Below are 27,198 nucleotides of genomic sequence, written 5' to 3' on the forward strand. Positions count from 1 at the left end.
CAGAGAGCTTGTAAAAGCAATTTATATTACTGCAAAGACAATGTATATTGACAGTGGATATTTTTAGAACAGTGGAATTTATGATTGGGCATAAGCTCAGCTAGGGATACCTGTGGCAGCTAGTAAGATCCTGGCTGGATTGAGAATGTCTTATTAATACTCTTAAGAACTATAGATTCATGATGAAAGTTCAGTATATTAATGTATAATCTATTTTGGATTCTTCATCCCAGAAAAGCTCTTGCCATGGTTTGTCGAAATCAGTAGCTCTAATTCTACCTTCCTTGCAATCTCCACAAGCCATAGTCAGAAGCTACAATTAGTTGTGGTCTTCACCATTCCTGATGTTTTGAGAGGAGAAAAAATGTCCATCTAAATTCAAACATCATAGTAGTAAATCGTGGAAGGCAATTTTATTTTTTGGAAAGAAAAGCAAAGAGGGATCGACAAGGAAACTATACTGGCATATTATTGTTCATGATAATATTTTTAAGTTTTGGCTGTAGATGACTTGGGGACAAATTGGATAAAAAAAATGGTTAGATGGAGAGAAAAACCATATTTTCATTATCATATTTTCAGCAAATCTAAGATTGTTGCCTTTAAAACAAACCACAATAGCACCAAACTGCAATGGGTATATTGTAGATATGACAATATCCTTCATGGGTTATCATTCTCCATGCCCACAATTATAATATGAAATGACTCACTTGATAATGTGAGATGTAAGTGAAGATAGCAATACTGGTCAGTGGGTGATGGAGGATAATACGTTATGGGCTGATTGGACTAGTTTTCAGTCTATCAAATCTATAGAATAATGCATTTATTTCTGTTTTAGCACCTTAGATATTTAGTTGCTTTTGGGTTAATAGTGATTCTCTTTTAAAAAATGAAAAAGAAACTGATTAAAATAACAGAGCACCTATATCTATTATCAAACCAAATATTAAACAAAACTTCTTGCTCCACAAATTTTGCACTTCAAATTCATACCTGAACATTTCAAGAAAGTTACCAAAGAAGATGTTAGGGGGGGGGGGGATGCATAATCCTAAAAGATTTTGCATGCCAAGAATATATCATTTTAACTTTGCATTCTTTAAAGCTGAAATAGGGTGTCACGTGTACTCCCCAACATATATATACATTCTTACTTAGCACTTGTCTTCAGTATAAATTATTTGCTTTAAAAACTTACAGCACAAATTTAACTTTGCAATTCACAATAGTATTTGAATTACAATTTTAAAAAATCCCCAACTCTACAGGTAATTAATAATAATGATAATTTATTAAACTTGTATGCTGCCGACCAGCTGATCCTGAGTGACTCAGAATATCTAAAAAATTGAATCACCTCAGTAAACCATAAAAGAAAACATATATTAAGATATGGCATTATATGCAAAGAATTGCATGCAGATTTATAAAAATAACTAAATTCTTGACCTATAGTCACTTTGAGGATGAGTATTTTCAGTTGTCATGAAAAGGATAAAACAATGTCTTTTGCATTTTTTAAAGACAAATCTCAGAAAAATTGGTAGAGCTGCCTATGTTAATTTATAAAAATACAAAATAATCCTCACTTATGTCAAATGTATAGACAGTGCTGCTGTTGGAAATAGAAATAAGAACAATATATTTTGAAAGGAGAATGTTCGGGTAAGCATTAGAATTAGTACAAATTGTTGCAATTGCATGTATTGTTCTACAGATTTTTTTAAAAGTAGCTATTCCTTTTTGAAAGCTGTTGAAGGCCCCTCTAGAAATAGCTTGTGGAATAGTGGATGTTTTATTTTCCCCTCTGAGACAGGATCCCACAGGCATCCATATTGTGTGCATTAGAATACCAAGGTCCCATTAGACTAGGGAGGAAGCGACTTCCCATGTTTGAGGCTTTAGCTCTCATCAACATCCAGGGATCTTGGAATCCTCCTCAAGCTTAAAAATCAACATGCTGTTTGTGATGCACAGAAGAGTCTTAGAAAGAGCACTCCCCCCCCCCACTCGGATTTTCAAAGATGAAAAGTTAGCCAGCTTCCTGAGTAGCGCTTAGGAGCTTCCCTTCTCTGATTTTGCAGTCCCTTTTAATTCAGTGTTATCTATAGTTAGCCTTATATCTCATTGCCATTCATCTTAATTAAGATCAAATCATGTTTTGTGTTGTTATAGGCAACAGGGTGGATTTAAATCAAATCAAATCAATTTAAATCACGATTTAAATCATAATTTTTAAAGAGCAATTCTCATCTCTGTCCCACAGCAGCTCCTCTGATCTGCTGCTTACTGACAGTACCAGAATATACAGCCTCATGCTACTTAACTAAGCTCCATTTCATGCTGAATAAACTAAATTATTAATGTATCTTAAATAGAAAACTATCTTTAGATAGATTTTTACTCCAAAAACATTTTATTAAAATAAATTTGATAAAAATAAAAAAAATCGATTTAAATTTTAAAAAATCCATTTTTTTAAAAAAAATTAAAATATTGATTTTTATCCACCTTGATAGGCAGTCAGATGTTTGGATTGGATTTGGCAGTTTTGTCCACCTATCAAGTCCTTCCTAAGACCTGAGATAAGCAGGTTGTTGTTATTTGATGGTGTTAAATGTACCGTCGCAGGATGTAAGCTATTCCATCTGAAGCTGCCTTTTGTAACTGACTGATGGTGATTTTGTCAATGCCAATAGTGTTTAGCAGCGCACTAGTTATTTTGGGATAGCACCCAAGGTGCCTATTGTGTGCAATCTTTGTTAGCACCCAATAGGCACCTTGGGTGCCAACTAGAGGTACTTGAAGCTTGTATACTACAAAGTATTCTCATTGTTGATCGCACAGTCAACCAGATGTATTATTAATATGTTTGGTCACATAGGTGGCCAGATGTTTAAACTGGACTGGGTATTTTCATCCACCTATTGAGTCCTTTATAAGGATCTGGAATAGGCAGGTGTTGGTATTGTCACAGGATGTAAGCTGTTCCAAGTCAAGCTGCCTTTTGCACTTATTATTATTTTCTGTTCAGGATAATCTGAAGTCACAACTACGAGTTCTTTAGTTGGTTTGCTCTTCATAGTTGTCAGATTCTTATCAAGAACTCCCAAGTTGTAATGTATTGGCATAGTGTATGTGCAGATCCCAGCAGTGTGGCCTTTTGCAGTTAACTATGGTACATTTGCTCAATCATGAAATGATTGTCAATGTGCAGATTTTGTAAGTGCAGTCCAAGATTTTTTGGTAGTGCCTCAAGTGTAAAATTGATTATAGCTACCATATTTGAAAAGACTCTGGGCAGCTGTATCTCTCCTCCAAAATGACAAAGGGTTTCTAAACTCCTGTCAGGATGAATAGAGATTTAAAGTCATTGGGTTATTTTTGACCATACTTTATCCCAGAACTAAAAGGAATTTTTAAAAAAACACTAGGATAAAAAGGAAGCCCAGAGTTAGTTTGAAGTTGCCTAAATTTAAATAAATGATACATTTGCTGGATGCTTCTGTTCTTTTAACTTTGACAAGGTCTGGATCCAGACTGTATAGAATCAGCTATATAACTGACTTGTGCAGTCACTGGAAATAAGATTAACTGGATTGTTCCTTCAGTTGAACCTGGTGCACTCTGCTAATGATCAGTAATACATCTCTGGAAACCAACAGTATTACTTTTATTGATTCCAATACATAATGCATGTAGTAATGATGTTTATGTCATATTGAAAATCTATTCCTTTTGCCATAAAAACTGCTGTACAACATCTGTCTGAACTCACCTGTGAATACCATTCTAGTTTATCTTTGTTTCCAAGTGGTTCTTTCAGTTCTCCTGGTACCTCTGAAGTGGCTCTTTAAATTCCTCTGGTTTTATGATTGATTTGGGAATTTCATTCAATTGCTTTTAAGAAAAGAATAATTTTCTATTCGTCATGAGAATGAGAAAACCCTTCTGAATCACATTCCCTTTCTTTCTGCTTTGACTTTGTTTGACCTGTAATGGTCTTGTCTGCCTATATATAGAAAAGAATGTGACGGCTTTTTAGCTGTAGCTAAAAGCAATGGTTTTATTGCAAAGTAAGTAACGGTTGTGAATAAATTCTACATTCCTGAGAAGCTTTGAGATGCTTCTTTCCATGGAAAAATGGGGAAGGTCTAAGGAAAGCGCCAAATTTAGGATGAGGAGCATTGGCATTAGCCACCATTGGGAATGTCAGGATTTGGGCATTCATGGACACAGATGTAACCTAAATTTAAAATTATAGTAGTGAAGGATCATAACTCGGCAGTAAAGCACATACTTTGCATGCAGTAGATGACAGGGATCTTCAATTAAGGCTTGTGAAATCAAGACTGAAACCTTAGAGAGCTGCTGTCATCCAGTTGTATGGTGGCTGGACCAATGGCATGACTCATTATTAGAAGCTTTCTATGCTGTTATATGCTTTTCTCTTGCTACTGATAGTGACAACCTTGTTAATCATAAATCTCTTTTCACACTGCAAGTGTAGAAAGCAGGAAATGACAGGGTTTTTTTCCCCCTCTAGGAATTTGTAATAAATAGGGATAAAGAGGTTAGGTCTTGTCTGAAACATACTGGGGCGGGGTGGTTATACTACGTTGGAAAAATCTGTCCATTGTACTTGCCATTCTAATTCATCCCATTTTAACTAGCAAAACTGAGAGCACCTTAAAGCAGGTACATGCAGCTTATTTTAAAAGCTGCACACCTATCACACTGTACCTGAATGGAATCCTCATGCAGAGCTGCAGGAGTCTTAACAGGATAGGAAAATGTCAAGAAAGCTGTTAATTTCTTATTCTTGCCACCCCCAAAATTGGAAATTCTAGATGTACCCCAAAGCTCTCCTCTTTATTTATTAATTACAATTTCTGTCTAGTTTTTCTACTTGAAAAGCTTTCGGTTCTTTTCTGTCAGTGGAAGAACCTGTCAGCAGAGCCCAAAGAGAGAGCCGTTGGAAGCACTATTTGCTTAGCGACAGCACAAGCATCCTTAGACGGCTGTGTGATCTGAAATATAGCTTAAATTAGTCTTACTTTAATCATCCCAAATGCTTCTGAAATATCTCTTTCAATGATTAACTGCATAGATCCCTAAAGGTTTGCTTGGTACATCCAGGTGGAAGCAAACGCCCCGATAACTTATACTTCAAGAGGAGTAATAAATATGACCTGTGGTAATAGATGATTAATTTAAATTTATGTAGCTAATCATTGCTGCACAGTTTTGCTAAGAGACAATAAACTTGTTTCTTAGATAGCATAGTGTTTCCTGTAAAATGCATGCCCTTGTAAAGGAAAATGATTATCACAACTCCTTGGAATTTAAGAACAGGATACTAGTTAACACATGTATTCTTTGGAGAAAAAAATCAATGTAAATTTTGTTAGAGAATGGGGTACTTGAGCAAATGTACCATAGTTAATGATACTTCTTAATAGGAGATGTTTTCTGAGTTAACAGGCAGGCTTTGGTGTCTGGAGATTTTCAATCATCCGGGTCATGGTTGTCCCAAAGCTGCTTTTCAAAAGGCAACTGGACTTTCTTGGTTTTTTTTCTTTGAAAACTTTTCACTTCTCATCCAAGAAGCTTCTCCAGTTCTGGCTGAATGGTAGGGAATGCAAGTTCTTCAGCCAGAACTGAAGAATCTTCTTCTTCTGATGAGAAGTGAAAAGTTTTCAAGGAAAAAGCCCAAGAAAGTCCAGTTGCCTTTTGAAAAGCACCTTTGGGACAGGTAAGCCTGCTTCTTCTCTTGGTCTTTCATGAATGGTTAGAGGATGCTTAAGAGCAGGGGTGTTCAAACTGGATTTCTTCGAGGGCATGATCAGCATTGTAGTTCTCCTCTGTGGCTGAGGAGAGTGGAGATGGGATGGCTGCCTCCTGCAGTACCCTGCTGGCCAAAACAGGTTAAAGGAAGTCCGCGTGCAGCCCCGACGCCTCATTTTTGCCCTCCATGGCCTTCTGCAGCACTGGCCGACTGAAAACTGGACACAGAAAGCTGCAAGAGACATGGAGGGTAAAAACAAGGTGTGGGCCGTTTTAGTTGGAAGAGGCACCACAGGCCAGTCCTTTAATATTTCTGACCGAATTTAAGCACCCCATGGGGCGGATTCAGCCCTTGGGCCTTGAGTTTAACACCCCTGCTTTAGAGCAAGAGATAGAAGATACCATTCATTTGAGTTCCACTTTTTATGTTATTGATGTTCTTAAATATCAGCACAAAAAAGCTACTTTTTTTGTACCTTCCTTCTGAAATACGAAATAAGTTTCATATGATGGTCTGGATCACATGAATTCATCCTGATAATTTTGGATATCTTGCATGCCAGTTGCCGATAATAAAACTTAAAATGATAATTCAGAGGAATAGGACTGTGATTGGAGCTTCAGGAGTCATCATAGTGATAAGGAGTAGAGCTATTTATTTAGGGAACAACTTACCACAACTCACATTTTAATCTTGATATTGTAAAAATCAAGTTACTGTTTCCTTCCCTCGGAGGAGTGATGCATTTGAGGAAAAGCTGGCTGTGGATCTGGGGAAATAAGGAAGTTGAGCACTGCATGAACAAGTAAAAATATAAAATAAATTAGTGGGAAAATTTTCCATTATTTCTGATTTCCCCCTGGCAGAAAGGAGATACTTGATTTCTGTTTATCTCTCATTTTTCCTTTGTGCTGTAGATGTTGATTCAGCATCTTGGTGATATGTTGACTATCTCCTGGGGCTTTTTTGGGGGTGAGAGGGAGTGAGGGGACAGGGAAGAGAAAAAGTAAAATGTGTAGATAAGTTAGAGTGAATTTCATTTTGAAGTGATCAAAGTAAAAAGTAAGAGAAGTGAAGAAATAGAAGCCCTTCCAAAAGGGCTTATCTTTTGTTAATGCCATGGTCTCTCTTGGAAAAGTAAACTAACAATTGGTGTATATGAAAAATAATAGAAAAACAAACACACAGTGTGAATGTAGAAATGATTTAGTGAAGTTTTTAACCTTTTAACAGGATTTTCTGAAGGGAAGGTTTAAAAGTGTGTGAAGTTCTTCACTGAAATCAGTGGAAATTTAAAATGTGTGGATGTGAAAATGCTACAGGTAGTGTAAGGTGTGTTATTGTAAGGCTGTATTTCTTTCTGAACACTTGGAAATGTGTGTCTGGTAGCTAAGAGCTACTATTTCAGATTCTTTCTTACAAAACTGCCATAACTAATCATACCTTTCCAGTGTTCCTTTATTATTGTATTACTAAATTATTCTTAATCTCTCTAAAATGCGATCAAGATTCAGAAAACAGATTAAATTGGCTGGTGTAATTTTGCAATGAGATTCTTGTTCTAGCCACTTTCGTTACTTTACTTTCAACTTTAATAAGATTTGTATGCCGCCCACTCCCTTGAGACTGTTAGGTTTATAGTACTGTAGTTCCAAATAAGATTTCTTCCTAATTAAAATTATAATCCAGCATATTGCAGTTTCTTAAAGAAGGTCCTTCTTTTTTTTTTAAAAAAAAAAAACAACCTAAAAAATACCGTATTTATCGGCGTATAACACGCAGTTTTAAAACTAAAATTGCAAGCTTAAACCCTGCCTGCGTGTTATACGCCGATACTCCGGGTGGCAGAAGCCCGGGACCCAGTCAAATTCGCTGCGCAAGGTGAAACGGCCGGCAGCAGCCCTGCTCTCCTGCTGCGGCTTCTGTTTCAATAGGGAAGAAAACTTCCTTTCGCTTCCCGGGCTTCTGCCGCCCGGCAGAAGCCCCGGGACCCAGTCAAATTCGGGAAGCGAAAGGAAGTTTTCTTCCCTACTGAAACAGAAGCCGCAGCAGGAGAGCGAGGCCAGCGTCCGTTTCAGTCGCTTCCCTTCTCCGTCTTGATTGCTGGAAGCAGTAACAAACGGCGCGTCCGCTCCGCATCGCCCTGACAACCACCCCAGCCGGCAGCTGCCAGGCCTCGCTGGAGTCAATTGCAAAGCTGCGTTCAGCGCTTTGAGGACCTGAGGCATCTTGGGAAATGTAGTTCCCTATCAGAAAGAATGGAGTAGCTGCGAATTTGTAACAACATAATATAACTTGGTGCTTCGCAGGTTACGAAAATCTCGTTTGATTTGCACACTGTTTTTTAAAAGTTAGATAAAGAAATTATGCTGTGAAAGCGACTAGATAGCCCCCCTCCCCTTCCTGTGTGTGAGAAAGGGAAGGAGAGGAAGGAAGGAGGGAGGGGGGAGGAAAAGAAGAAGGGAGGGGGGGAGAAGATGGAAGGAGAAAAGATGGATGGAAGGAGAAAGAATGGAAGGAGAAGGAGGAAGATGGAAGAAGAAAGGAAGAAAAAGAAGAAGGGAGGGAGAAGGAAGGAGGTAGGAAGAAAAGGGGAAGAGAGGGAAAGAGCAGAAAGACAAAGAGGATGAAGTTGATAGGCAAGAGGAAGGGGGAAGGAAGGGAAAAAAGAGGGAGAGAGTGAAGATGAGGAAGAGGTTTTTGGTTTTCCAAAAAGCAGTGATTCTGATTAAGTTTTTTTGCTCAAAGAGGTGTTTTTTCATTTCATATTTGCCTTTTAAGAGGAGTTAATGTTATAATTCATGTTCTAATGTTATAAATTTTAATCCAACATTAAGTTCCGAGCTTCCAAGTCATTTATTTTTAATGAAAAAATTTTTTACTCAAATTTTTGTGTTAAAATGGGGGGTGCGTGTTATACGCCGGTGCGTGTTATACGCCGATAAATACGGTAATTGCCACAAATAGAATGGTATGAAGCTGGAGGCTCACCAAATTCATTTAAACTTCCTGTTGGTTTAAATTCTGAGTGAAATTAACACATGTGAGTTGTTGCTTAGCATTTGTCTTCTCTAAGCCATTCAAACTTGAATATGTAGAGTATACAATTTAAAAGAGGAAGAAGTAAGTTTCAAAGAGACGTAGATAACATAACAGGTAACATTGCTATAGTCCACCTCTAATTCTTGCCCTTTACAATATTCTCTCTCTCTCATTCCCTCTCTTTCCCTCTCTCCCTCATATTATTTCAATGTATTTTAAAGACCAGAGTGGCTGCAAAATCCAACCTTGATAGGCTTCCATGCAATTTCAAGGCAGGTACAAAAGAAGAACTGTCATATAGTTCTGAAAGATCATGGTCTTCTCTTCAGCTTTCTGAAAGTTTGTTCCAAAGCTTTGTTTTTCACACCTTCTCTGATGCTTCTTTTGTAACATGTAAACTTCTGTCCTTTTGGATGAATAGGATAGACTGGTATTTGAACATCACATTGCTCACAACATGCTTCCTTGGCATGCAACTTCCATTCCCATTTTCTTATTTCCTTTTCCTCAATGTAGTTTAGTGTAAAAGGCCTGGCTGGTCCCTTCCTGGAAAACAAGTCACATTTCCTTCAAATCTTGGTGACCTTAAGGATTATTCAGTGGTGGGATTCAGCCGGTTCGCACCTATTTGGGAGAACCAGTTGTTAACTTTCTAAGCAGTTTGGAGAACTGGTTGTTGGAAGAAATTTTATTTTGTTTTTTTCCACTTTACAAGGCTAATCCTGTAAGGAAGGCAGGAAGAAAACATTCTGGTGTTGTTTCTAGACTAATTTTTATTGCCTTGCTTACAGAAACTGCCTCTCCGGGTAACCCTTATTACATTCTAAGAGCTAAGGCGAAGTCCCCATTGACGTGACTGACGTTGAGTTGGCCATGCCCACCCAGTCACATGACCACCAAGCCCCGCCTACCCAGCTGGCCATTAGAGCAGAGAACCGGTTGTTAAATTATTTGAATCCCACCACTGGGATTATCCATGTAGTTCTAGAAGTGACCTTTAAAAATATTTTACAATATAGAGTTGTACTGTTTCAGCCTCCCATAATAAAAACCAGAGTGCTCCATTTCACAAAGTTTAGGGCCATGCTCGGGGATGCCTGCAGTTTTTGCTGGATTGGTAGGGATTAGGGGTAATTGTGATTCCTCTCATTTGGTTTGAGAGTAGAAGCAAAGTAAGACTAAGCTAACTCTTGAAACCTCCTCTCCTTGGAATTTGTGTTGCCTATTAGTAAAAGGGATTATACAATATGGTTTATGGTTTATGGTTTTATTATTTATAGGCCGCCCTTTTCCCTGAGGGGACTCAGGGCGGCTTACAATATATAGGGAGGGGAGTACAAAACAGTAAGACATAAAACAATACATAAGTAAAAATAGTACACAACATTCATCATTCGGGTGGGGACGGATTACGATCTTTATCCCCAGGCCTGACGGGATAGCCAGGTCTTGAGGGCTGTGCGGAAGGTCTGGATGGTGGTGAGGGTACGAATCTCCACGGGGAGATCGTTCCAAAGGGTCGGAGCTACTACTGAAAAGGCTCTCCTCCGTGTAGTTGCCAGTCGACACTGACTGGCGGATGGGACTCGGAGGAGGCCTAATCTGTGCGATCTAATAGGTCGCAAGGAGGTAATTGGCAGGAGGCGGTCTCTCAAGTACGCAGATCCACTACCAATCCCTTGTGCTTAAATCTGTTTGGATTTCATAACGATCAGCCCATACATTCAGATAGAGAGCCTCTTTATTAACAAACTAGCCCAAAGGTCCTTTGAGAAAAATGTCATATCTAACACAAGGCGAAGAAATTTCCTCCAGACCATTAGAAGGGAAAATCCATTTTTTCTTCTTTTTTTAACAAAAAGTCTGTTGCGTCTGTCAATGGTGTCTTGGCACTCTGCACCTTCTAGAGCAGGAGTGTCAAACTCGATTTCATGAGTGCCACATCAGGGTTGTGTTTGACCTCAGGGGCCGGGGTGGGCGTGTCCAACTTAATGTCACTCGTGTCAGGAGCGTCTATGCTGGCTCAAGCGCTTTGCCAGCGAAAAAGGGCTCCCAAGCTCCGTTTTCAGCTGGGATGGCCTCCTGCAACACTCTGCCTGCAAAAACGAAGGTCAGGAGGGCTGTGTGTTTCCAGGACGGCCCCATGAGCCAGATCTAAGGACTCCATGGCCCATTGGCCTTGAGTTTGACACCCCTATTTTACATCTTGGTTCAGCAACCTGTCTCCCCATTGCTGAGGATTCAAATCAAAGAATTTTTTTCCTTTATAAAAATGTGGTCTGTTTTGCCCATTATGTTTGACTACAAACACACTCAGTATTTAGAACTAAAAACACACAGAAAACATCCTCTTGTTGCTCACTTGGCTTTTGCTCAAAATAGATCCAGATGCACGATAATTGAATATTAGAACAGAGCCCTGAGTGAAAGGCATAACTGAAATAAGCAGTTACAGGTAGTCCTTGACTTAAAACAGTTCATTTAGCGACCATTCAAAGTTACAACGGCACTGAAAAAAGTGACTTATGACCATTTTTTTATAGACTGATGAACATTGCAGCATCCCTCCGGTCACGTGATCAAAATTTGGGTGCTTGGCAATTATTTCATACTTACGACAGTTGCAGTGTCCCGGGGTCATGTGATCACTTTTTGAGACCTTCTGACAAGCAAAGTCAGTGGGAAAGCCAGATTCATTTAACAACCATGTTACTAACTTAATAACTGCAAAGGATTAGGGCAAGAAAAGTCGTAGAATGGGGCAAAACTCACTTAACAACTGTCTTACTTAGCCACAGAAATGTGGGGCTCAGTTATGAACGTAAGTCGAAGACTACCTGTACTTTAGAAATTGTGATTTCTGTTAGTTGTGCACTGGTATTTTTTGTAAGACAAGCAAATAGAGTGAAGAGTAATAGGTCATTGATGCTAATAGAGTATAATCCATACTATATAGCTATACTAATTCTGGTTATGTTAGCAGCCTGGATTAAAAAAAAATGCTCAGCAAGCATGTGTAAAGTAATATGAGCTCTCCAAAGATAAGGCAATGTGTGATTCTAATAAATACAATAAATCCCTCTTCCCACCCTGCTCATGAAGTTCCAGTGGCACCCATTGCTCCTTTGACACCTCAGCCTTCTGCAAAAGACAGCTACCCTTCCCATCATCCTTGAGAGTCAGAGCTGACTTGTGTCTTACTCCTTTGAAGAAGCCAAAAATGCAATCAAACAAGAGAAAGCAGATGAGACACATAGAGGGTTTTAGTTTCTCCCCTTCAAGAAGTTTCTTTTGCTGTTGAAGTGGGGTTATGTGGAAGAAAAGAATGTAGGTAGGTGGTCTTTATATCCTTGTATATAGTTTTAACATACGCATCCATGCCATTGACAAAACAGGTGCTTAGAAAGTGCATGTGCTAGGGCTATTGGATCTGGACTGTGGACATCTAGAAAACTTACATGGCAGAAAAAAAGAAACAGAAAACTAACTCTTGTTACTCACTAGAGGTTATCTGGATTTTTGCAGCTCAGATCTTGCAATTTGTCTGTCTGTCTGTCTATTTTATAGTGACTGGACTGTTTACAGCTAAAAGAATTATGGGTACTATATGATTTTTCTTCAGGAAAGAAAAAGAAACAGCAAACTAACTCTTGCTACTCTCTAGTGGTTATCTGGATTTTTGCAGCTCAGATCTTACAGCATCTGTCTGTCTGTCTGTCTGTCTGTCTATCTAATTAGAGTGACTGGGTTGTTTGCAGCTTTAAAAAAATTATGTACACTATATGATTTTCCTGCATATCCTACCCTTCTGCTGGTTTTCCATTTGAGTTTGTTTGTCTCTTCTTTGGGCTTGCTTCTCCCTCCCGTTTTCTCTGCCTGTGCGGCATGAAGTGAGCAAATCTTTAGTGCACTTGAACTCTGCTTCCTTACCTCTCTACTTCCCACACGGCTGCCACCACATTTCTCACTGCTGTTTAGCGTGTTGCTTTCAAGTGAAGATTTTCAAACTGGGAGATTTGTGTGGGGAGAAAACAAAGGCGGTGTTCAAGGCAAGCAAGCTGTGCGTTCCCTTTGCTTATGCATGGAAACATTTGAAGGCTGAGTTTTTCCTTTACCCGATTTTTGAAAATCCCTTCCCACAACTTACATCCACCCGTTTTACCAATCAAAATAATACATTCACGCTCAATTGTCTTTGAACGCTTATAGAAGTACGCTGACTCACAGGTACACCACGCTTAATGTATATCCTATAGTTTTAATAGATGTTTCAGATGGGGAGCTTTTAGCCCTGCCAATCAAAATGAATGAATGAGAGGATAGGATAGGAAAAAAGATAAGCAGTGAGAACACATAAGGGGATTATATGGAAAAGATGATACCATTGTAATAATCTTTCATACAAGGCAGGGTGGATGAACCAAAATTGTCTTGGAGTTAACCATTCAATTATTAGTTCAACAGATACAATTCTTCCTGATAAAAGGATGATTTGTAGACTAGTTGCCTTCAGTGGTAGGTGGACTTACATTTCCTTCACTCCAGTTCATGCAATAGTCATGTTCAGCACAACCCAAAACCCAAAATGGGTTCAAGATTAGGACAAGAATGGAATGAAGGACAAGAATAGAATGAAAAAATAGTTGCTTGAAGTAGAACGTGATGCAGATTTTTCTTTTTGTGTGGATTTTTTTTTCTTTAAATGTTAAAGGAACTCTTATATACATGACATATAGTCATCTCTATTTCTAGTTACTAGTCCATTAAAACAATCATATCATGTACTGGAAGTTTTTTTCAAATTTGTTACATCGGTAGTGTGAAAAAGGTAACAGCCAAGTTTTTTGGGGCATCCTTCTGACGAATGCAATAAGTCTTCAAAAAGGACTTTTTGTTAGATTAAATGAGTTTTTAAATTACAGGAAGCATACATAATAGTTCTTAAAGCCTGCTGTCACTGATTTTGCAATAGGCTATTCCAGCACTCTATTAAATATTTAATACAATACAATAGCAGAGTTGGAAGGGAGCTTGGAGGTCTTCTAGTCCAACCCCCTGTCTAAGCAGGAAACCCTATACCGTTTCAGACAAATGGCTATCCAATAACTTCTTAAAGACTTCCACTGTTGGGGCATTCACAACTTCTGGAGGCAAGCTGTTCCACTAATTAGTTGTTCTAACTGTCAGGAAATTTCTCCTCAGGTCTAAGTTGCTTCTCTCCTTAATTAGTTTCCACCCATTGCTTCTTGTTCTACCCTCAGGTGCCTTGGAAAATAGTTTGACTCCCTCTTCTTTGTGGCAACCCCTGAGATATTGGAACACTGCTATCATGTCTCCTCTAGTGCTTCTTTCTATTAAACTAGACATACCTAGTTCGTGCAACCGTTCTTCATATGTTTTAGTCTCCAGTCCCCTAATCATCTTTGTTGCTCTTCTCTACACTCTTTCTAGAGTCTCCACATCTTTTCTACATCATGGTGACCAAAACCGAATGCAGTATTCCAAGTGTGGCCTTTCCAAGGCATTATAAAGTGGTATTAACACTTCACGTGATCTTGATTCTATCCCTCTGTTTATGCAGCCTAGAACTGTGTTGGCTTTTTTGGCAGCTGCTGCACACTGCTGGCTCATATTTAAATGGTTGTCCACTAGGACTCCAAGATCCCTTTCACAGTTACTACTATTGAGCAAGGTACCACCTATACTGTACCTGTGCATTTCGTTTTTGTTGCCTAAATGTAGAACCTTCTCTTTTCATCATTGAATTTCATTTTATTAGATAGTGCCCAATGTTCAAGTTTGTCAAGATCCTTCTGAATCTTAAGCCTATCTTCTGGAGTGTTGGCTATTCCTGCCAGCTTGGTGTCATCTGCAAATTTGATGAGTTCCCCCATTTGTTCCCTCATCCAAATCATTGAGGAAGATGTTGATGAGTACTGGGTCCAAAACAGAGCCTTGGGGTACTCCACTGCATACTTCTCTCCATGAAGATGCAGTTCCATTGAGGACTACAGGTTGAATGCAGTTGGTCAGCCAGTTAGGAATCCATCTGGTGGTGATGCTGTTTAACCCACATTCTTCTACTTTATCTAGTAGTAGGTATGGTCTACCTTATCAAATGCCTTACTGAAGTCCAAGTAAACTATATCAACGGCATTCCTCTGGTCTACTAATTTTGTCACTTTGTCAAAGAATGCAATAAAATTAGTCTGGCATGATCTGTTTTTGACAAAACCATGTTGGCTTTTGGCTATTACTCTGTTTGCTTCTAGGTGTTCGCTAATTCATTGCTTGATTATCTTTTCTAGAATCTTTCCTGGTATTGAGGTCAGGCTGATAGGTCTGTAGTTTCCTGGATCTGTTTTTTTCCCCCTTTTTTGAAGATGGGATCCACATCAGCTCTTTTCCAGTCCTCTGGTAGTTCCCCGGTACTCCATGATCTCCGAAAGATATAGTTCAGTGGTTCTGAGATCTCGTCTGCCAGTTCCTTCAGAACCCTGGGGTGTAATCCATACGGTCCTGGTGATTTGAACTCGTCTAGGGTAGACAGGTGCTCACTTACCATTTTCTTCCCTATTTTATTTTGATTCTTTTTTAAAATTGAGAATTACTATTAATATTAGTAAATGTAGTTTGGTCTCTTTAAAAACCTTCTACAATGTAGCCAGAGCTTCCACAGTTTTAGAAGCTGCTCATTAATGCATTTTGCAAAATCTGAAATTAGCAAATGATTTAGCTTGTGTGAGAGATATATCGATCGATCCATTCATTTGATTGTATTAGTTTAGTTCTTTTTTGTAATATTTCAAAGGTTTTAAAGATTTACTATTTCCATTCTGAACCCAGATTCTCCAAATCATAGTTCTCCCAGTATTTTTAAACAAGGATTACTTTACAACCAATGTTCCCTCTAATTTTTTTTCAGTGTGTGCGGAAAAGTATAGTATTTGAGCAGCACATTTTCATGCCTGAGCACCTGAATTTTTTTCACACGTTTCACAGAGCAATTGATTTATAGGATCCGAATTGGAATGGAGAAAAATGGTTTTATGCATGTGTGTGTGTGTGTGTGTGTGTGTGTGTGTGTGTGTGTGTGTGTTTTTGAGTGAGCGAGGGATCCAGTAAGGGAACTGCGCCTATTTAGGAAAGAAGGTAAATTATTGCAAACATGATTAATTGAAGATAAGTATGGGGACAGGTTGGGCAGTAGAGAGAAAGTGATAAAAGAGTGGGAGAGAGGAAGAAAAAAAGAGGGAAGAGAGACAGAAAGAGACAGAAGAGTGGGAAAGAAGGAGAGAGAAAGAGAGAGAAAGAGAAAGAGGGTGAAAGAGACAGAAAGAGACAAAGAGGAGAGAGAAGGGAGAAGGAGAAAGTGACAGAAGAAAGGAAAAGAGGGAGAGAGAAAGAGAAGAGAGACAAAGAGAAAGAGGATGAGAGAGACAGAGAGAGAAGAGAGGAAGAGGAAAGAAGAAGAGAGAACATCTCATTTCAACCCTGAGGTGCAAATATTCTCTTTGATTGGTAATTTTATTTGTCCATTTACTATCCAATACTCTCATTTCTCCTTAAGTTCATTAAGAATTCCCTTCTTTTTATTGAATTTATCACAATACCTTGAGAACAACTTTTTCAGCATAGCTTTACAGCTATTTAAAATATATAGTAATTTAGGTCAGGTTTTCAGAACATAGTCTATTTATAAGTCACTAAGTGCAAAGAAACAGATTCAGAAAGTTGGCTTCCCTTTTTGTAATTGCCTATTGCCTGCTTAATTTTCTACCTACATTTTTGATAACTGATATTCACGTTGACCCAAGAAGCCCATCATAGAAAGAAACCCTCTCTATGAACTTTGTTGGGTTTCCATGGAATGAAGTTTGATCTTTTTCTCAACCAACAGTAGCATATTCTTTCTAAGGAGGGTATAGTCCATAATTGCCTATCAATCTAACAGTATGGCGATTGACAATCTCTTTATATTTCAATTCTAACTCTTTCAGTCTTAAAGGTTTGGTGAGGAGAAATCCAAAAATTCTTTTAAAGAGGAAAAAAATGCTTGCACAATTGCACCCATTGAGACATGTATATATACACAACACACAGAGAAACAAACTTAACAAAGTGCTAAGTCTGCCCACCAACTAACTAACTAACTAACTAACTCACTCACTCTCTCTCTCTCTCTCTCTCTTAAAGAGAGGGAGAGAGAGAAAGAGAGAGAGAGAGAGAGAGAGAGAGAGAGAGAATCCCTCCTTCCTTCAGCCCAACACTCTTGCTGGCATCCCGAACGGATGAGAGGGACTGCAGAGGGTCTCCTCGAGTCTAGGGCAGTGAGTCATTCGATGGGAAAGTTGCCTCTTGGAAGGAATGACCCGGATTGGCTCTCGCTTCATCTCTCCTGCTTTGTCTCTCCTGCCTCTTTGCTTCTCCGTTCAGTCTTTGGGCGGCAGATCGAAAGCAGAAGCCAATCCGGGTCATTCCTTCCAAGAGGCACGTTTCCCATTGAATGATTCGCTGCCCTAGACTCGAGGAGACCCTCTGCAGTCCTTCTTGTCTGGCCGGGATGCCAGCGAGAGTGTTGGGCTGAAGGAAGGAGGGATACACACACTCGGGCTCTCCCTCACTCACTCACTCCCCTCCTCCTCCTCCTCCCTCCCTTCCTCTCTCTCTCTCAAATGGAAAATCCGAGCAGCCGCTGCTGGGAGCCGGTCCCATGCCTTCTCCCAACCCCCACGACCCTCCTCTCTGCTACTTCCTGCCTTGTGATTGCTGTCTCCAAGCTGGCTCTCCCCTCCTATTATCGTGGAAGGCGTCTCACAAAAAACACTGGGCAGCAGTTGGAAACTGCTGCACGGTGTTTTGTTGTCACGTGCACGGCCGCGCACCTTAGAGGGAACAGTGTTTACAACATCACATTGAATCACATCTTGATTGTGTGGGTAGTTTTTTACTATTGCACTATTAAAAGATGAATAATGAGATAGCCTAAGGCACTTGTACAGGATAGTATAGACCACAGATAGTATTGCATTATGGAAAGTGATCCAACCATAAAGAGATTCCAAGCCAGTGACAATATTTGGCAGAGAGAGACAACATGGTGTGCAGCTTTTTGATATGTCTTCTATGTCAAAGGGCCTCTTTCTTGCAATAAGAAATAAGTCCTGGGACCTCACTCCTCCCATATGTTTTTATTTATTGGTTTGTTTGTTTCTTATATTTATTTGCCACCCATCTCACTGTGGGGCTACTCTGGATGACTTACAACAGTAGAACAGAAAAAATGATGAAACAAAATTGAAACATGACAATAGCAAAGCAATGAAACAATAAAGTAGTAAAAACACAATAATAAGTAAAAAGAAAGGCAGGAAAGGGGAGCAGAAAGCACAGGAGGAAGGTGGGTCAGTTAGTTAGTCCAGTAGCCATCTCCCATGTGGTACTTCCCTATTGGGTCCCTAGGCCAACCATCAGAGCCAATCTTGAGGCCGTTATAGAAGGATAAAGGATGGGGGCAAACCTCACCCCAGGGGGCAGGATGTTCCAGAGGGCTACAGCACAGAAGGCTCTTCTTCTGAATTCCTCTGCGGGAGTTCCTTGACCAATGGGATCCACAGCAGGCATCCTCTGTCAGCACAAATAGGGCAAGCTTGTCTTAGCACAGGGATGAGGAACTATGGCCCTTTTATGACTTGTGGACTTCAACTCCCAGAGTTGCTGAGCCATCAGTGTGTGGTGAATCATAATGTGCTGCCTGACTTCCGACAGTTCAGGTGCTGTATAAATAACTATTATATGCTGTGTTATATTAATTATATATATTATTATATATTAAGGTCGAGCAGAATGGTGGCCTAGTGGTGAAGACGCTCACCTTCCACTCAGAAGGTCAAGAGCGCAATCCTAGGTTTTAGCAGATGTTTCTCTCTCCTAGGGTACAAAGAAAAAAGTCTGCGAACTCTCGGCACGGTGTCAGGAAGGGCATCCAGCCAGTAAATGCTCAGCTCCATCCAGTCGCCCCAGCTCTACCTCAAATTAAGAGATTACAGAGTTGTAAAAAGAGAGCCTTATTACATGTTAAGGTTCTGGCTCAGGAATTCTGGGAGTTGAAGTCCACAAGTCATAAAAGGGCCCTACTTCCTCATCTCGGTCTTAGCAGGACAACAGAGTTCATCAAATAGCCTGGATCTGTGCCATAGAGGGCTTTAATTTTTAATTTGATTTTATTTTTTTGTCAAGTTTTCACAAAGAAGCAAATGAGATCAGATTAGACAACCTCTTCCTATTATTTCGTATGAAGACTCGACTTGCAAACACAGGATTATAACAAATTCTGATCCGAATTGTGGCCACATGGCAAGGACTACTTATAGGTCCTTTGATAAGCAGCTGTTTTGTTTGAGTGGTGGGATTTGGAAGGGTTGTCTTGTCGTTCTTCTCAACTAGAGAAGCAGTTGCCTAGTTCCTGGAGTTAAGCTGATGACTCTCCCCTGTGTGTGATGCCCAGAAACTATAATGAAGAACTATTGTTCTTCAAGTGGTCATCTGTGCATTCACAGTCCTCCCCTATGTTCCTTTCTTTAGATGCTTACTCATCAGTCTTGGGGAGCTGGGGGGAATGTTGGAACCCCATCTTGATGCATGTGCAGAGGGCCAGGCTTCCTTCCAAAAGTCTTTGCTGTAGAAGAAGAATCACAGTTAGAGGTAAGAAAACCTGTTCTTGTAGCATCAATGGAGAAAAGCAACAGTGGTGCTTTTATGAACTCAGGCAGCTGCCACTAAAAAAATGTCTTGGAAGTCATGTAGCGTTGCTTAGGAAGGGAGTTGGTCATTCTTAGAAATGTGCTGCCATTCTGTCACAAGAGAGCCACAGACAGATGGGTGGAGAAAGGTGGGGCTTTACTTTGGTTGTATAAGACATTTTGTTCCTCTCACTTTTCCATTTATTTGTTTGGAACCAAATTAACTGAGAGAGGTAAAAGCAACTAATGCCATATATTATCCATATACCATATACTCCTATCTAGTATCCCTCATGTGGTGTTAAGCTGCAATATATGTAGTGCCTGTCTTAGTTCCTTAACCATTTTGGATGCAACCTGGCTATTGTGAGCAGAATTATCCATCCTTGGCATTACTGTCATATCACCTTGCCATTCACCACAGCCACAATGTTCAGTTTTATCTAGCAAACATGGTTAGCAAAAGAGTCTGAACATCTCCCATGTTTAAGAAGAAGCTCTTCCTTGGCCATTTCATTAAGTGCTACGGCATGCAACAAAAGAGCACCAGAGCATCAGGACCCTGGCATTGTTTATCAGCAGTAGTCAGTAGTCTACTACTACCCCTGGCCACAGCCCACTAGTGGGCCACAGCCCATTTCGAGGTGGGCCACGTAAGCTGTATGCGTATGTGTGCATAGCTCCACTTCCGCAAGGGACAGGCAGGTACCTACTGCTCACATGGAACCATCCCCCCTCACCCTGCCAGGCCACCAAGCAAAAAAGGTTGGGGACCACTGGGCTATTAATACAGGTAGTTTGTGATTTACAACCTTTTGTTTAATGACAATTCAAAATTACAACACCTTCCTCTGAAAAAGTCATGACCTAAATTCACATTTAATGGTCATCATATTGTCCCATCCACTCATAGTCACATGATCATAGTTCAGGTGTTAGCAATAGGCTAGCATTTACGGTACATCCAGTTGCAGCATCCTGTGGCCACATGATTATGATTTGCAACTTTCTGCCAAAAAAAAAAAAAAAAAAACAACCAGCAAAAAATGTTATTAGGAAAGCTGAATTCGCTTAACGAATTGAGAATTTGGCCAAATTTCTGACACTATACTTATAAGAAACTCTCTGTTTTCAGTAAGAACTCTTCCACTTAAATTGCCTATTAAACTATATACAAGAGCCCAGTTCCCTATCAATTAGCATGTAGACTTACAGCATTTTTATATGTTTAAGTGAAGTGTGTTTTTTTTTAAAAAGGAGATGTATGATAGCTTATTATGGGGAATGTTTTGATGCTGTATGTGAACCAAAGTAACTATAAATTGTTGGTTGTCATCTGCTTCTACAGAGAAAATGGTAGCAGCAGATTGTACTGCAATAGTATATCATATTTGTTTCTCATATGGTAAATCCTAGAATTTCCAGTAAAAGTATAGATATATAATTCCTCTGTTTTTCTTAACAGATGGATTGAGCCAACATCCTGAGTATCTGTCAATATGTATTATGTAACTCCAAATTACAATCTGTGGGCAACATGTTATTGCTTATCCCACCTTTATTACTTTATAAGTAATTCAAGGTGGAGAAAATACTTATTACTCCTTCCTCCTCCTGTTTTCTCCCTCTGAGGTAGTTTGGGCTGAGAGAAAGTGATGGACCCAAGGTCATTCAGCTGGGTTTTATGCCTCCTGATTTGTAGGCCAGCACCTTAACATGTAATAATACTTGTTTTAACAACCCTGTAATCACTTAATTCGGGGTAGAGTCGGGGTGATTGGATGGCATTAAGCATTTACTAGACAGTTGTCCTTCCTGACGCCACAGTTCGCAGCAGATATTTTTTCTTTGCCTCCTAGGAAAGAGAAACACCACTCTGCTCAATCTTAATAAGTTATATAGTTATATATAATATAATTATATATAATATAATTAATACAATATAGCATATAATAGCACCTGAATTGTGGGAATTTGGGCAGCACATTATGGTTCATCACACAGACAGCTAGAGTTTGGACCAGATGTGGCCTTTTGAACCACCTGTCCAGTTTTTCCCAAAGATCTGGGATAAGCAGTTGATATTATTTGTTGTGTTAAAGTGTCATCACAGGATGCAAATTGTCCCAAGTAAGGCTGTCTATTGCAAATGACTGATGGTGATTTTGCCAATGCTCACAGCATTTATTATTATGTACACAACAGTGTGAAATCATAGCTGTTAATTCTTTAGCTGATGTTGGCGTTCACATGCATTGAGTTATTCCCAACAATATTCCCAACTGTATTTCCTCTGGGGCCCTGAGGGAGGCCATTTTTGCCCTCCCCAAGCTCCAGGAAAGCCCCCGGAGCCTGGGCAGGATGAAAAATGGGCCCAACGGGCCAACCAAAAGTTTGGAAATGAACTTCCAGGAGGCTCATTGGGCCGGTTTTTCAGCCTCCCCAGGCTCCGGGGGCTTTTCTGAAACATGGGAAGGGTGAAGGCCAAAAATTGGCTGGCCGGTACACACATGCCTGCTGGAGCTAACGGCTCATGTGCTGTCATAGATTCGCCATCATGAACCTAGCATGTCACAAGATATCAGCATAGCATATGTGTGAATCCAAGCAGTGTGGCCTTTTGTAATTGAGAAGTGGAGAGTGCCATCCAAGATTTCATGATATGGCACACAGTGTACCAATAACCATCAAGGACCATCATAGCCAGTTTATGCCATAATCTTTCCACTTTGATTTTCAGACCTCAATATTATTATTGTGTATCTTGATTCAATGACTAATAAAGATTGAAAAACAAATGGAAAAAATTAAGATACATAAATACAGGTACAAAGACACCTGGGGTAGTATGTGTCCTTTTGCCAGGAGTGAATATTTGTTAAAAGTAGTGAAAATGAATGCAGGGGTATGGAGTGCTTAATAAGCACGTATAATAGAAGAAGAGATAAGATCAAAAATGAGTGGATTAAATACAAAAGTGGGGGACAATGTAGAAGAGGAACAGTATGAAGAGACAGGTTGCTTGAATAGAGAGAATGGATGTAGATTCACAACTTATGAATGGGTTGAAGGAAAAACCCAAAAGTAATTGTGTAGAGTTTATGGGATCCTGAGAAAGAATAACTTGTGATGATTTAAGAACAAAAGGTAATGTATGAATCAGCAAATTGTGGTGGAAGCAAGAATAGAAAGGTATGAAAAAATACCACGTATGGTATTCATATAAATTAGTTCTAACAATTTGTTGTTTTATTTTCTCTTCTTATAACATTTTTTAAAATTTTATTTGGCTTGCTGTTTCTTACTCCCTTTCTGCACTTTGCATATCACTACTTCTCCTGAATGGGTATAGTGTTAAGGCCATCTATGAATGGAGCTGACCCAGCAGCTCACTGTGTCTATTTATTCTAACACTCTTCGGCTAGTCCACCTTCTAAAGACTCAACATTTTTCCTTCCAACAGAATGTAGAAAAAGAAATTTAAACATCCTCATAGTTACCTTTTCTGTCTCCTCAGCTATATGAAGCACAGCCTTTATATTCAAATACACTTGTGTGGGCATTTCTCTTCATTCTTGGACTTCACTTCTTCCTCAGATTTTGGGATGACAATTCAAGGTGGCTTAATCAAGCCCAGCGCTTCCCATTTATATTGGAGGAGCTTGCTCGTGTCTACTTCGGCTCTCTTATTCCTGGTGGTTGGAAAAACAGACCTACCATGGGGCAATTAGGCACAATATATCAGAGCTGGCCCCATTAGTTTGAGAGCTTTGAGCAACCCACCTGCCAAATGGCCCCTGTCCTGCTTGTTTTAGAAAAGGAAATAAGGTGGACGACTGCCACTCTGATATATAACCTCTGCCAAAAATTGCAAATGAAATTGTGGTCAGCAAAGCTTATTTTCTCTGGGTTATTACTTTGGCTGCCCTAGACTTCCTCAGATTGTCCTATAGGTATAAATTAATCCCTCCTCCCCAACCCTCTAATTCATCATTAAAATGGCACTTTTGGGGGAATTGTTTTAAGTTTTAGCAAAGTCTGTTAAACACACATTTTTTGGAGGGCTGAAAATATCCTGACACCAAACTGTAGGCATCAATGTGGAAGGGGATGCTTACTAATTATAGGCTAGGTCAGCGGAGAAAGAATTTCCTGGCTTTCTCTAATAGTGTTGGGATCATGGGATTCCTAAGCAGAGGACACAATTGTTGTCACTGCTGTTTTGATGCCATAATTCAGCCAACTTGGCTCCTCTGTTCCATAATCTTCTGACTTCTCCCATGACTTGCCTTTTGGTTACCATATTGAAGACCCAAAAGGCATGTTGAGAAGGTAGATGAGCATCGTGATGAATGATGAACTTCAACTCTGGAAGCTTAGATTTTAACACTCTACTGAATCATGGCATTCACTAGTTTTTTCTTTGCCTGCCTTACCCAGGGAGGGTGTGTGTGTCAAATTTTAGGACAAAATAAAAAGAAAAAAATGTTTCTGATACTTGAATGTGTTTTAAAGCAAGTCTTTTTGCTATTTGGAGCCATGTCTGCCATCTTTTTTCTCTGATAATACTTCATCTGATTAATTATATTATTAGTTCATTGTTATGACCTATTCTTATATTTTATTCAGAAGGGTGTTTTACTTTCATTCTTTCCTATAAAATAAAAGTACAGTATTTATTTGCCTTAAATTGACTAAAGCTTTTAAAAAGCTGCTTGTTTTCTTCAGAATATCCAGAAGGAAGGAAATGTTTTCAAGGGGAAGGGTTTCAAGGAGCCTGACCCAGACTGAAGTCTTTTGAGACTAATATGAAATTCACATATGAAGATGCTAAACAGAAACCTGTTTTCATACATCTTTGCTCCTGTTCCAAAGCAGAACAAGCACTTGTGAGTTTTAATGAGAGAGTTGTTGGTCCAGGATCTTTGCCTGAAGTACTCTTGGAGATAAGATTCACCACTTGAGAGCCAAGTGAGGTTGGGTGCCTTACGGATTGTTAGAAATGCTTTAGTGTGGGCTGTGGTATAATTTGAGAAATGTAAAAAATGTCATTCCAAATTAAAATAGAAATGGTTCTTTCATGACTCATAAAATGTAATGCACAGGATGCTATTGTGCATGTGTAAAAAGAAGCCCATGGTGCAATTTTGTACTGGACCTCTAAATTTAAACACCTAAATAGCAATGACAAGAAAGCATGAGCATATCTAAGAAGATTTAAAAGAACAGTAAAGAATTGAAAAACCATCAGAACTAAAAGAACTTTGGCAGCTGGAGGCGTTAAGTAGATTAGTTAGATAAAATAATTTTGTCTCTTTCTAAAGGCACTAAAGTAGATCTTGGGACGGTGCAGAGATAATTTGGAAAAGATAATTGGGTGGTTGGAGGAAGGTAAACATAGCAATTGTTCGTAATTGTTTAAAGCAGCCATTCTTCCTAGAAATCATGTGACTGTTTTCCACCTGCCTCATCATCCCAGAAAAAGAAGCAGTTGCTTTCAAGAGTTACAGCCATGTGCTTAATTCACAACTCCATTGAATGGTATTACTAAATGCTACTTTCCCAGATTTTTCTGATAAAGGCATTTGGAGTGGTGGCACAGTGGTTGGAATGCAGTATTTCAACTAATACTGCCCATAAACGGGAGTTCGATCCTGACCTGCTCAAGGTTGATTCAGCCTTCCATCTTTCTGAGGTGGGTAAAATGAGGGCCCAGATTGTTTGGAACAATATGCTGACTGTAAACCGCTTAGGGAGTTCTGGGAAAACATTATGGAACAGTATATAAGTTTAAGTGCTATTGCTGGTTGGAATGCTGCATTGGAATGCTGCTTTTTTCTCTCTCTGCCTGTCTTAGATCTTTTGCTGGGAGCACATATTGTATGTTAGAAAACTCAAGCATTTTGTATGTACCTCCCACTAAGCCCACATTCACTTAGTGTCAATACTTTTGCTCAGATTCATAACAAGGCCAATTGCAATTTGTTGTATTCTGGGTTCTTCAATTTATAAACTCATTTCTAAACAGGGATTTTGCATATTCTGATTAAATATTTCCTTAAAAATTAGAAAAAGTTGAAAGAAACATTGTACAAGAGCAGAGCAAAATTTTAGGAGGAAGCTGTACAAAGCATTACCTAAAAACAAACAGGTTTTAAAACTGATGTTATTTACAGATTTGTGGGAATGGAATGGGGAGAAATACAGCCAAATATTGAGTTGTATACTGTTGAATGCACACTGAATGTAAGAAGCATGCCTTTGTGGTAGAAATTTTCATTTCTACTATAGGTAGTCTAGACTTAACAATCACAATTGGGACTATAATTTCTGTTATTAAGCAAGGCAGTCATTAAGTGAGTCGCACCTGAATTTACGAATTTTTTTTGGTATGGTTAAGCAAATTACTGCAGTGGTTAAGTAAATCAATGCAACTGTTAAGTGACACATAGTCATTAAGCAAATCTGGCTTCCCACATTAACATTGCTTATTGGAAGTTTGGCGATCACATGACCCCAGGAAGTTGCATCCATCATAAATAGATGCCAGTTGTCAAGCATCCAAATTTTGATCATGTGACCAGAGATGCTGTGACAGTCATAGGTTCAAGGACCAGACATAAGTCACTTTTTTCTCTCAGTGCTTTGAGAAAAGCTTTGAACGGTCACTAAACAAATGGTTATAAGTCAGGGACTACCTGTGTTCCCTTTTCATCTGGAAATGGAAACTGAAGTGTTTTAAGTTATATAGCAATTTTATATATCCTCTATCAGTCTTTTAATTCCAGGATTAAAATTTTGGCAATTTAATTTTCTTTGTCTTCATTTTAAGGAAAGAAATTTAAATGAGACAACTAGACTCAAGGGAAGAAAGCAATATATTACACTGTGATTTAAACTTATGGCCCATTAAAATCTCTACATGATCACCTTGCTTTGCCCTTTATTCACACAATAAATAAATTAGAAACCGGCTTAAAGACCTGTGTTTTGCTTGTATGGATGCCATTTAATTTATATATCTTCTACTACAAACACTAAGACGCGTGACCTAAAACTAAAACCCCAAAATAGGATTCATGTCCCAAATATCAAGGCATGTTTTATGGTGCTGTAGAATTAATTTTAGTGTTATGATCTATTTGAGCAGAGTTAAACTCAGTGGTTGGTTTCTATTTTTTCGCCGCCGCTACTACCGGTTCGTCCAATCCAGGCCGAACCGGGAGCAACCCACCTCTAGATAAACAACTTAGTAGCATCCCGAGGTTTTGAACCTCCAATTGACATTCATATTGTTTATGAGCAGAGGGAGCTATCTAAAGAACAACTGAAAGACTTCATTATGGGGCATCTAAAATCCTATATATTTGAATTGCTAGAAGCCGAGAAAGGTTCCATTCAACCATGGTTACTTCTTTTGTCCTTCATTTTGTTGTTTTGTTGTTCTGTTCTTTGTTCTGTAACAGTAGTTAATCAAAGAAAATTTCTTATCAAGAATTAGATTGAGCCAGTTGGCACAAGTTTACCTTAATGAATTAAACAGTGTTATAATTATGCTTAACAGGTCCCCCCCCCCGCCCCCCAGCAAATAATGTGGTTTGTTCAAACAGATTCTAGGTT

At 39.2% G+C, this 27,198-nt stretch overlaps 1 protein-coding gene across 10 annotated transcripts in view; it reads left to right on the forward strand.

Moving 5' to 3' along the window:
• Positions 1-27,198, forward strand: part of ZNF462 (zinc finger protein 462) — a 165,833-nt gene that overhangs the window by 104,248 nt on the left and 34,387 nt on the right. For 6 of the 10 annotated variants that reach the window (XM_032214533.1, XM_032214541.1, XM_032214536.1 and 3 more), the window contains one exon: positions 19,421-19,540. The exons of the other annotated variants lie outside the window; for them this stretch is intronic. In XM_032214533.1, coding sequence (XP_032070424.1) covers positions 19,421-19,540 — 120 coding nt within the window. The remainder of the gene's footprint in view (positions 1-19,420; positions 19,541-27,198) is intronic. 10 annotated transcript variants of the gene reach the window in all.

The sequence above is a fragment of the Thamnophis elegans genome, chromosome 3, assembly GCF_009769535.1.
Source record: "Thamnophis elegans isolate rThaEle1 chromosome 3, rThaEle1.pri, whole genome shotgun sequence".
In the NCBI taxonomy this organism is placed as follows: Eukaryota; Metazoa; Chordata; class Lepidosauria; order Squamata; family Colubridae; genus Thamnophis; species Thamnophis elegans.